Raw genomic sequence first — 12,892 nt, 5'->3', positions numbered from 1 at the left:
TAATTGATTCTTCAATTTTAATCAACACACTTGTATGAAAAGTATTTCATTAATGATTATTGGAGATAATCAAAAATTTTATCGTTTTTTAATTATCATTTAAAATATTTTTATCAATAATAAGTTTTAAGCATAAAACCATAAAAAACACCAAAAATTTGAAATTTCTTACGTACGGTAACTACTTTAGTTAAACACTGCCAAATACAAAAACCTAAACTCACTGCTTATGCTTAATATATTTACAAAATACAATTTGAAAATTGCAACTGAATTTGTCAAAATTTTGCCAAACCTAAACCTGCCTAAAACTTTTGAAATTCATTTACTTGCTTAAACGGAAATTATTATAAGTAGATCCGAAAATAAAAAAAAATGTTGTCAACGCCATTTAAATCAGAAAAGAAAAATCAAAATTGGTGTGTAAATATAATAGCACCCAAGAAGTAATTTCGGTCTTTCTCATTATGTCATTGTTTTATTAACTTTTTTTTATTTTATTTTTTGGAGGAATTAAAGAATATTCTTCTTATGTATTACCATACCAGTATTAAACTTTTGCTCTTATTATTATTTTATAATGTTGAGAATTTGTGAATTTGGCGAAGGCATCACATGAGTACCTATATTTTAATGGTGTGATATTATTAACAAATTATTTTTAAGCAGGAAATAGGAAAAACTTTTCCTCCAAATTATTATTATTCAACATTATAAAAAGAAATAGTATTATTTTCCTTTAATTTTTTTTTTGTTGTGCTTTTATTTTATACTTTAGTAAAATTTGGAAATTTAGGGTAACTCTACCTTTAATATTGCTTAACGCCTAATATGTAAATCTTAGATATGTATGTGTATGTATATATAGAAGTAAGTTGTAAACAAAGTCCAGATATCATAAAATCACTATAGGAAAGCGCTATAAGAAAATGGTGTGTATGGTTGTGTGATTATATATAAGTAAGATATTTTAATTTTTTTTTTTTTTTGTGGCGTGGTAACGTGTTGAGGTCGTTTTTCTATTTTTAACAATAGAAAGTGTGTTTTTAGGTTTTCACTCGCAGTTTTTGTGTTTTTTTTTCTTTTAAACTTTTTTTTTTTCGTTTTTTTCTTCATCCTTATTATTGTTGATCTTTCTAATCAATGAATACTTTATTTTTCAAATTTTTTAAATATTATTTAAAGTCACCTATAAAATTTTAGGTACAGTTAAAAAGGATTTCATAAAGATATTTTCTCGCTCAAATTGTGACAAATTATAAATTTAATAACATACAGCATGTTATTACAAATTTAAAATAATAACAACATTATTTCCATAAATAATCAGACAAACAGGTAACATAAATATTTGCGTCCCATTTGCGTGTTACATGAAACGATCTTTTACCTTAATTTTTTTGATGCAACAATTTTTTTGCATATACCTTTTAAAATATAACAAAATGTCAAAATATTATTTATTGTAATCCATAGTCAATACCCGATCCATCTATTGTAATAATATTTCCACCTACTGGAAAAAAATAACGTAACTGCACAGATCATTTGCACATTTGTTCGAAGTAATATACATAGTTTTTGTTACTTATAAGTAGCTTGAACACGTAAATAGAACACAAATGAAATATTGCCTATAGCACCATACTGAAAATACCTTAATTAACATGATCGTTATTGACATGAATCATTAGCACTTTTATTCCTTATTTGCGATACGAAAATTTAATCATTAAATTTTATTTAATTATTATTGAAAAACAAAAACACATCACATCTGCTAACAATCTTCAAATACGGCATCACTGTTTACTGTGTTGAATTTTCTTTCAAGTTAATTTTTTGCAATGTTTATATGTTGAATTTCTAACCTGTCAGACATTTGAAACAAAAAAACATTTCAAGTATATTATAGTTTTATCTCCTTCTCTCAAATACAATATAAATCGAAATGTCAGATTTGATAAAAGAAAAAGTTTTTCCTTTTCCTTTTTTTTTTATTTTTCTATAAAGGTAAAAAGCCTACAAGGATAAAAACATATCGCGTAACGACGTGAAAAAAAAGAAATTAAAAAAAAATTGTACAATTAAATATTTTAAATGTGAAGTAAAAATTTTATTATTTTTATGAATTAATATTACATTGTTTATAATTACATCATTTTAAAATTGTGCTCCACGGTATAACTCAAAAGAAGTAGAAAGAAACGAGAGTAAAACGAAGCGCTACGGCGCTTTTCAAAGATTTTTTTTTTCAATTTCTAATTAATTTAAGTTCTTTCTTTCTTAAAATAATAAAAAAAAAAACGCATTTAAATGCTAAATAACACTTAATAATTAAAATCAAATTACTTAAAAAAAAAATCGGAAGAGAAAAAAACTAAAGAAAATGTTAATCAAAATCGCACAAATTGCTTTATTTTTAATAACAATAAAAATTAATTTAATATATCCTACACGGATTATTGGGAAATTTCATACAGATGATTTTTTTAAATTTATTGTTAAATTTGGATTTCAAAAGACTGAACATCTAACTCAACCACAATATGGATATATTTATGGAAATATCACATCGGATGAAAAATTTAGTCAATCGATAACATTGGCTGTTTTAGACAAAATAAATTTTCTGGATTTTTATGAAAATCGTACATATTATGATCGTGATGTTGCGTGCCAAAAAATGTTTTCACGTTTAAAAAATATAGCTTATGATCCAGATTGTAATTATCATGCAATGGCAGGTAAGTAATTGATTTTTTACATAAATTTTTTAAACCTGTAAAAATGGTGATAAAAATAATCCTTAAAATTTTAGATTATTTAAGAAGAATACCATGCCCTAAAGGTGAATTATGTACTGATGAGGATTCTGTTAGTAATGTTCTACCAGGAAATCAGTTCACATATGTTTTAAGCCATACAAATCAACCAAGGTAAAAATTTCTCAATAACAAGTATGTATATACATTTATGTACATATACGAATAGGTATATAATCTCAAAATTCATTTCATTAACTATAAACAAGTATATATACATATATATGTATACTATTTTTTTAATAAAATAAATACGTGGAAATTAAAATCATACATTACGTCTTCAAAAGCTATAAATATATAATTACACACCTTAATTTAAGCATTGAGAAAAATAAATCTATAAATCTACATTATATTATGTATGTAGGTACCCGTCTAAATATAGAAAGGCATTTACTATTGAAATGTAACCAACAAAATGAATCGAAATTGTAGCATGTAACAATAATAAATATAACAATCTTTGAATTTTGAAATATCTACATTCAAACGAATTTAATTTAACTCCTATAGGTATATTAATGAATATGGAGAGGTGGTTAAACAATTCATTTTTTGCTTTATTTGTGCTTTTACTTAACTTGTTTTCATTAAATTTGCGACGTTTTAATCTCCAATGTTGCGGAACATGTTTTTTTTTCTTAAGTTCTTTGTAAACGAAAAAAGCAACGTCGATAAGTTTTGAATAATTTCGTGCCATAGCATTACTTTAACTAAAATTAATTAAACAGCTTTTTTTTTTGTTCAAATTTTGAGATTGCCTATATTCTAAGAAAAATCGGCTAAAAATAAAAATAAAGACGAAAAGAAAAAAAAAATAATATTGCTTTGTTTGCATCAATGAAATGAAATTAAAATTTGCAACTACATGTTCTGATAAAATTAAAAACTATTATTTTTTATTGTGATTATTTTTAATTAAAATATGATGGGAATTTTGAAAATGATATCATTACAAAACTGTAATAAACAAATAATAAAAAAAAAAAAAAACAATTTTAATTTAAAATATTTTAAATTATATATTGTTTTTTTTCCCCTTTTAAGATTTTCTCAATCGATTTAAAGTTCAACAGCTGAATTTTTTGCCCTTTAATGATAAGATAATAAAGAATTGAAAAAAGAATTCAATTAAGATATGAGTTGTTAAATAAATATTTGCTTTGATTTTATATTATTATATTATTTTATTAACTTTTTCATAATTCGTTATAAAGGATTTTATTTTGTCTGAATTCTAAAAAATTTAATAATAAAAATGCGATATCTGTTGATATTTTATGTTGTTTTAAATTCATGTTATCTTAATTCAATTGTTTTGATCTGATGAAGTGTTAATCATTAATCAAATCCGATTTTTGAAATTACTAACATATGATATTGGAAAATATTATTAATTAATTTGAAATACGAAAAAAAAACGATAGCTACTTAAGAGTAATCGAATACAATTTCTATAGTATATACTTTTTATTCATCTGCTCATATAGAATATAAATACATACTATTAATTTATTCTTTTAGATTTTGGTATGTTTCGATGGTGGCTTGTTATAGAAATCGTTCAACTTGCCAATGGCATTATTACGATCCAGCAAAATTAACAAATGCAAATATAGCATCACAAACAATTAATTATGATATAAATTTAGTAAATGGAAATCCAAATACATCATCATTGCATCCATTAACATTTCAATTTTCTTTTGAACAACAAAATTTATTAGAAATGTATATGATATTTCTATTAGTATATATAATATTAGTTCCTATGCAAATTTATGCAGTTAGATTACAAAAACATCCAGTTACAAAATTATTTACGATTAGTTTAATAAGTGAATTTGTAAGTTTAGCGTTTATTACAACGCATTATATCAATTTTGCTATAAATGGTATTGGAGAACCAGATTTTCAAACAGTTGGAGATATTTTAGACATATTTAGCAGAGTAAGAAAAATTTACAATATGTTTATACAATATTTGTTTTATATTAACCTAAAATTTATATTTTAATTTTCAGACTTCATTTATGTTAATTTTATTGTTGTTGGCAAAAGGATGGGCTGTAACAAGACAACAAATAAGTAAAACTGGATGGATAATTTTAATGTCAATTTGGGTGCCCTATTGCGCTTTTCATGTTTTTTTATATATCTGGGATAGAGTAAATTATCTTTTTTTTTTTAAATCTATATTTAATTCATAATGTATTTTATAATTTTAGACGGAAGTCGATATTATATCTGATATTGATGAATATCAAACATGGCCGGGTTGGATCGTTTTAGTTTTAAGGTAAATTAATTTACTACTTTTTTTCAAAAGGGATATGTTTTGATTTATGCGGTAATTGCAAATATATTTCTATTTTAATTTTTATTTTAGAACATCATTCATGATGTGGTTTTTGTGGGAACTTCGCAATACAATGAAGTACGAACATTCAACGAAAAAATTAGATTTTCTTCTACATTTAGGAGCTTCCAGTCTGGTATGGTTTATATATTTACCAATTGTTGCAGTAGTTGCATTACAAGTTAGTCCAATGTGGAGATATAAATTATTATTGGGTATAACAAATTCAGCTGACTGTTTAGCTTATTGTGTTATGACAGGTTTGTTATGGCCTAATCGTGCTGGACAATATTTACTGTTGGCTGGTCCAAATTATTCAGGTATAAAAAATTAGAAAATTCAGATGCATTTTTTTGTTTTGAGAAAGAAACTTAATCTTTTTTAATTTTTTTAGGTATGGATGAATTAGATGAATTTAATGAAGCACCACACATTGTCAGAGAACGAGAACGTGGCAGTGATGATTATTCACATCCATCAATGGATTCCGTTTCAGTGAATGGTATTGGTGGAGGTACTGTTACAATTACAAATTCTAATGGAATTCTTATTGAAGGAGGTAATTCACATTTATTAAATGGTGAAGTTTGCACAGATTTATTAGACGGTGATGACTTGGATGCAGATTTATTAACCGATTTAAACAAAAATAGTAATATTATTGCGTAATGATTTTACTTTCTTTTTTTTTTTTTTTGAAAAAATGTGTATAAAATTGAAACAAATATGAAGAATTTTTAATTGATAATTTACAATATTATGTAATAATTTATCTTTTTGTATTTTATTTAAGTGTGTTTTTAGATTATCTAGCTAGTAAGAAAACAAAGAAAAAACATATAGAACAAAGAAAAAGATAACAAATTATCAAAAATATTCGTATAATTCCATTCTTTATACAAAATAATAAAGAAAAATTAATGAAATTATTTTTCTTTAATAAAAAAAAAAATAAAAAAAAATAAATTTACTCAAAGTGTGATTTAATATTAAAATATTAAGACATGAAATTAATTTTACATTTTATGTATTATTACACATTTAGTTAACTTTAGTTAAATTTTATTACAAATGCATATATTATTATTTAGAAAATTCTGAAGTTTAAGGAAATATGTACATAACATGAATTTATTTTTGGAAAATTTTATTTTAAATCATCACGTATACATGCAATTTTTATGTTTTATGAACATTTTGTTCAATTCAAATATTTACAGTTGTCGAATTTGTTTTGTTTTTGTAGATTACGACAGAATCAAAGTTGACAAAATTAAAATTGTTACGGTTTTTAAAAATTCTTTTATAGAAATATAAAGTGACCATTAAATTTTGCATGTATACTTAAAAAAATTATTACACATGAATTTATTTTTTTATATTTAGAAGTTCAAATTGTGACCACGAATTACAAAAAATTATTAACAGTATTTATTTTTAATAAAATAAATAAATTTGCTTCTTGTAAAATAATTCAAGCTTAACTTTGTAAGCTTTTCATAATATTTATTGCCCTTATATGTTTGAATAAGATGTTTATTAAGCGCAATGAAATTTAGAGCTTTTATTTTAGTCATTTTGCCATTTCTAATTTGTAAATTTACAAAGTCAAAATATTGTTCATTTATAAATTAAAATTTAAACATCGGGAATTACTTAAAAGGGATAATGTAAAAATTTAATAGTTGTTCAATAACCAAAGAAGACGAAAAAATTAAATTGTATGGAAAGCGTAATATAGAGTTTTTTTTAAAGATCAATATCGAATTTATATATATACAAGTATGTATATATATATATATAGTTATACATAATATGTATATATACATTTATCAAATTATATTATTTAATTTAGAGATTATAAATGAAAATCTCAAAATTCAATGAAAATATTATGTAAAATAAGCAAGAATTAGTAGTGAATTTTAAAGATTCGTTATTAGTTATTATTATTAGAACAAAAATTACAAAAATTTTATGAAATAAATTTGAAAATTATAAAAAAAAAAAATTAAAAAAAAAAATATTAAAATTTTGCTCTGAAATAATAATTAATAGGTTGTTGAAATAGTTCAGTTTTTGAAAATAGAAATTTTAAGGTAAAGAAGATAGCAAAATCTGTAAAATATTTACACATTATATTAAAAACAAAGCGCATAACATAAATTATATTTTTAAATTTTATAGATTTATTTACATATATTAATCAAAAATAAAATTTTGAAAATTTATTTTATAGCTAAAGTAAAAATCAACGAAATGATTTCTAGGACTTAAATGTTGTATAAAAATTATTATAAATATGTATTACATATGCGCTTTGTTAAAAAATAATGTACGTATATTTGTATAAATTTTAACGATTTTATATTAGCCACGAAATTTTCATTTTAGTAAGAAGCATTGCTATAAAATAAATGCGCGAAACTTTTTCTTTTCAACTCTTTTTCAATTTTAAATCTTTTCTATAAAAATATTTTTGCAAAGTTGAATCTACAAAAGCCTTAACGAAAAACAGATATCAGAAGTCAAATTAATTGAAATTTTTAACAAATAATATATAAATAAAATATTTAAAATACAAAAAAAAAAAAAAAATAAAAGATAAAAACTAGAAGTATTTTTAAAGCTTGTATTATAAAGGATCTTTGAAATTTAATAAAACTATAAAAAGCAAAAAAAAAATAAAATAAAATAAATTATATAAAAAAAAAAAATATGGAAATTGTAAAATATGTATGTGAAAATTTGGTGCCATTGTGAAATTAAAAACTTTTTTGAAATATTTTACTTTCTTGTCTTAAACTTTCATTTGCTAGCATAATGTTCTCGATCTTTAAAAAAAAATAATTGAAGGTGTTACGTTCGAATATTAAAAAAAGAAAATAATTAGAACTGAAACATATTCAGGGTCTAAAACATTAATTTTTTGATTAAGTTCAAGTTTTAGCGTCAAATTTCAGAATTTGTAAGAATTTTGCAAGCATTAACATCTATTGATAAATTCAACAAAATTACATATCATATTTTAAAATTTATTATTGCATTATTGCAAAACTGCACTTTTATATACAAAAAAAAAAGAAAAAAAAGAAAAAAAATAATAAAAATTAAAATAGTGTTGTGTTTTTCATGATATTCGCTTGTACACATCTCAAATTTACATCTTAAATTATTTTTTTTTTTAATTTATGTGCCACCAAACAAAACAATATCTGTAACATTTCTAAATTTTCATTTTGAAAAATTATAATTTCACTTCAATTAGTTTTCAACCTACAATTCGTTGTAAATTATATTATTAGCACATTAGTAACATTCATCTTCACTGCCCACATTAAAACATTTTATCTATAACACTATTGATGAAGTTTTGCTTATTTTTAAATTGCAAATTTAATTAATGAAAAAAAGGATTATAAACAGTAATAATATTTAATTATTATTTTTTTTTAAATGTTTTTAAGACTCTGAAAATGGTTATTAATATTATGAAAATTTATATGAAATTACAAAAAAATTAAACTTCTTCTGTTTTTTTTAAATATTGAAACTTAAATTTATTTTAATTAAATAATAAATTATAGTTATTATAAAATCAAATATAATTTCTTAAAATTTATTTTGAAATAGATGATAAAATAATTTTTACCAATATTTAACACACAATTTTATTTTTAAATTTCTGTTCGAACTATTAAACCTATTTAAGAAAAATCAATTTACTTTAATTAGTAAAACATTGTATTAAAATAAAAAATATTTAGTATACATTATATAATTGTATTTATATAAACCGTATAATTATTTTTTAATGTTATCGATGACTTTGGTTTCAAAATTAAAATTTAGTAATTTTTAAAATTTGTAAAAATATTATTAAAAAAGGCATGTCAAATGCCTCTTAAAAATAATTATATTATTCCAAAAGAAATAAATATATTAATTTTTAATAAAAAAAAAAAATAATACTTGATACAAACATATTTTAATTTTATTAAAAAACGAAGACCAATTCATGTATTATATTATGTAATAATCTCTTTATATATTTTTTTTTTTATTATTTTAAATTTGAATAAAATAATTTTACTTTTTGTTATAATTTTATTGTTTTTTGTTTAATTTATGATTTAGTATAATGAAGATAGGATAATTAATATTTTGTCATTTTTTTTATATTCTAGAAATACGCTGGTAAACTTCGTCTTATCATTTTGGATTAATTCCATATAAGCTGAATTATTAACGCTAATTTACATATATACATATTATTTTTAAATATTGTGTATACTTCGAATTATAAATAATAAAGGGAAAAATTTTAAGGCTATAACGTGAAAGCGTAGAAAAGAAGCAATCTTAATATATTGTGATAGTGTTCTGCTACCACAACGAAAACTAAAGAAAATAAATTGCAGAGAGTATTATAGCAGAAACTGATTTTGTGAAAATTTATAAAACGTAGACATTACAGAGCATTACCAGTCTACATTGTGATTATAAAAATATTCTAGACCTAATTTTGACCACTAATAAATTTTTAAATTGCACGAATTCTATGTAAGGAAATTTGATTTTAATAATAATTTTAATAATAGCTTTCTATTTTCAAACTATCTATCACTATATACTCAACTATAATGAGTTTTTTTGGTAATTTGAATCTTAAACATTTCTATCTCGGGTTTGGAAATCAAGCACTACAAACAATGTAAGGCATTTTAATTAGTACGTCTGCATTAAAAAAAAAAGCATTTAGTACATAAATATGTAGAATATAGATTTATGGAGATTTATGGAGATATATACCATTTTTGAAAAATCTAATAGGTATTTCAAATTTCCGAAACTGTATCTTCAACATACGACTTAAGTGGCTGACAGAGGCTACATTACCCACGTTCCCTATTTTATAACACTTTTTTTATAGTAAAAATAATGTCTTTTAAAAGTATATGTGTACTTTAGAGAATAGAGATAGGACAATTGATTTGAAGAAGACCACTACTCAAACAATATCAAAATGTCAATTGTAATATCAAAGATTACATCCATAGATATTTTCCAATAAATACGCATGGGGGAAAAAGGTAATTTTTACAAATTACTTTCTAGCATATCAACAAATCGTTTAATTTGTTGTATTCTTTGTGCTACTTGTTCTGTTGGTTTCATTGATTCTGTAATTTCTTCAGTTTTTGCCATTATTGTATACATAATTTTTATATTAGCATCCATACAATCTGTTAATTTACTAACAGCATTTTTATGTACTTCTACATTATCACTTGTTATTGATGAAATTGAGTGTAATAAATTACCTAAATTTTCTATTAAGTTATCAGCAGATGCTGCTAAATATTGTGCTTCAATTTCAATATCATTTAAAACATTTGAATCAATTTGTGGTAAATTTTGAGACGATAAAAAATGTCTTGTCATTATACCGGACGTTGATGGACTAGTGCTATTATGGGATGGTGAATCTTTAGTACTAGGACTAGATAATCGAATTTTATGTTCTAAATCTTTTGCGACAAAATTAGTTACGTCACCGTCTTTGCTAATTGTTCCTTCTAAATTATAGGGGAATGAACTATCACATAATAATGATTTGGGACGATGATCTATTATTTCATTAGGTTCACTATCTATTGTTTCACCAGTTTGTAATTCGTCATCGGTAGAATTAGAATTACTAATTTTTTTATGTGATTCTTGATTAGAATATTCATATTCGTTACTTTCAGTTGGAATATCAACATTTAATATTTCACTATATGATGCACTCATGGTTGTATTAGGTACTTCATCTTTATCCATATCCTCTTCAATTGAATTTCGTCTACGCGACGATCTAGGATAACGACTTGCTACATTGATTGGAATGCTTCGTGAACTAGACGACATTTTTTGTTATATCCTATTTTAATCTTGGGTACAATCTACAATCAAATAAAAAAATTAATAATCTTTTCATTTTCTTTTTATATTACATACATACATAGGAATATTTAAACAAGACAAAGTAATTTTGTAACGTTAGGTGAAAGCTGTTAGTACCTTAGTACTTACCTTAGATATTTACATATGTTAAGCTATTTTTAAAAAAATCAATTAAATTACTTTTCTGCCAAAAAAAGTCCTATATTAAATATTTAATTTATTTTACAATATTTTATCAATCTCTACTACAATAATGAATTCAGAACCTACTATTTATTATAAAATTAATTATTATAATTTTATTTTTCTAAATATTTTTTTCATTTCAACTTTGTTTTGCTTTTCTACTTATGTTTTTTGATAACAAGACATAAGTGTCAAGAAAATAACAGCTGATTTATTAGATATGCCGTTTCTGCTTATTTAACAGTAGAGGTTTGATAAAAGAAAATTAGTAAATTCTTCTTATAAAATAATTTTAATTGAATTATTGACGTAATAAATATTTAATTTTTTTTTACATATGTATATGATAAATATATTGAAAATTATTGTTAATTGTTGCCATATGCACTAATTTTCAATTTAGATTTACCATCAGTGTTTTCAAATCATTTTGTGAGTTTTGTATTATTCAATATTTATTAGAAATTTCATAAAATTTTTGTAATTTCATTTTGTATTAATTACAATATCTGCCGTTGTAGGGGGCTGATAGCATTTACATTACCGTTAATAGAAGTACATTTTATATGACGTTGTGGCAATTTAAGAAAAAGGCAAACTTAAATGCAAAAAAACCAAAAAATTAACTTGTATACTTGTAGCAACACTTAAAATTATTCAAAAGTAAAATATTTGAAATTTTAGAAGATTCAAGGGTTATAATGCTTAAGATGCTGTTTTGATCTTGAATCCATCCCTTTTGTCATGAAATTCCTTAGAAAACCATTTTATATAACAGAATGGTTGCACTGATTATTTCGATTTAATTATACGCCAACTGCTAAATTTTATTTCAGTATCTTCCTAAGCCTTTTCTTCACTTTGTATCTTACACATATTTCTTTTTTTACTTGTTTATATACGATTTATACAAAATAAATGTAATCTGCGTCAGTGCATGGCTACATGCATACTAACATATGTATATAACTTTCAAAATCACTAATTTCCTTTTTCTTTTCCTTTGTTTAAATTGACCTCTGCGAAATGTCTATTATGACGATAGGCTTTATCCTATTAATCAACATTAGAACATATTATTAACTTTCTTCCTTTTGAGTTTTTTATACGCTATGTACCTCTGGTGGAATATACAACTCTATAATATGTGAATACATATTATGTATGTATGTATATATGTACATTATGCAAAGTGTTGTATACATATTCATGTACATATATAGTATGTCCATACATCAAACTATAAAGAGAGATCCAATATAAATAGACAGAATAGGGTCAAATATTTTAGTTAAATAATTTTTCTGACAAAAATTAATCATGATTTTCATTGTGAATGAAAAGCCTACACATACATACATACATTATTTATAGAAAATATATCATAATAATCTATATTAATATCTTCTTTGCAAAAAAAAAAAGTTATTTTAAGGAAATTGAAATTTATTTGAAGTTAAAATTAAGAAAAGGCGTAAAGTTTAACTCATATTAAAAATATTTTTAACGGTAACTCAATTGAATTAAAATAAAAAAAAAATTATATTTACGTCCTTCTATTGTTAATCTT

At 22.7% G+C, this 12,892-nt stretch overlaps 2 protein-coding genes across 2 annotated transcripts; one reads left to right on the top strand and one right to left on the bottom strand.

Annotated features, from left to right (window-relative positions):
• The first annotated feature begins 2,023 nt into the window (after positions 1-2,023).
• On the top strand, positions 2,024-6,183 carry LOC129606628 (uncharacterized). The gene is made up of 7 exons (XM_055517042.1): positions 2,024-2,747; positions 2,822-2,939; positions 4,353-4,779; positions 4,853-4,996; positions 5,057-5,127; positions 5,218-5,507; positions 5,582-6,183. Exons 1-7 carry the CDS (start codon positions 2,390-2,392, stop codon positions 5,854-5,856), a joined length of 1,683 nt encoding a protein of 560 aa, XP_055373017.1. The 5' UTR covers positions 2,024-2,389; the 3' UTR covers positions 5,857-6,183.
• A 3,077-nt stretch (positions 6,184-9,260) lies between these two features.
• On the bottom strand, positions 9,261-11,465 carry LOC129606677 (BLOC-1-related complex subunit 6). The gene is made up of 3 exons (XM_055517109.1): positions 11,407-11,465; positions 11,266-11,335; positions 9,261-11,135 (listed from the first exon to the last, which is right to left on the bottom strand). Exon 3 carries the CDS (start codon positions 11,098-11,100, stop codon positions 10,288-10,290), a length of 813 nt encoding a protein of 270 aa, XP_055373084.1. The 5' UTR covers positions 11,101-11,135; positions 11,266-11,335; positions 11,407-11,465; the 3' UTR covers positions 9,261-10,287.
• Positions 11,466-12,892: the final 1,427 nt, after the last annotated feature.

This window comes from Condylostylus longicornis, unplaced genomic scaffold (assembly GCF_029603195.1).
Source record: "Condylostylus longicornis isolate FDR11 unplaced genomic scaffold, ASM2960319v2 ptg000020l, whole genome shotgun sequence".
Lineage (NCBI taxonomy): Eukaryota > Metazoa > Arthropoda > Insecta > Diptera > Dolichopodidae > Condylostylus > Condylostylus longicornis.
Note: the sequence above shows the minus strand (reverse complement) of the source record. Positions and strands in the feature narration are given on the sequence as shown.

Bases quoted from the DNA above. Each gene is read 5' to 3' on its own strand.
- LOC129606628 (XM_055517042.1), top strand. From the start codon at position 2,390: ATGTTAATCAAAATCGCACAAATTGCTTTATTTTTAATAACAATAAAA. The intron at 2,940-4,352 runs GTAAAAATTTCT...TTATTCTTTTAG, and splicing joins AGCCATACAAATCAACCAAG to ATTTTGGTATGTTTCGATGG. The intron at 5,128-5,217 runs GTAAATTAATTT...TTTTTATTTTAG, and splicing joins TGGATCGTTTTAGTTTTAAG to AACATCATTCATGATGTGGT.
- LOC129606677 (XM_055517109.1), bottom strand. From the start codon at position 11,100: ATGTCGTCTAGTTCACGAAGCATTCCAATCAATGTAGCAAGTCGTTAT.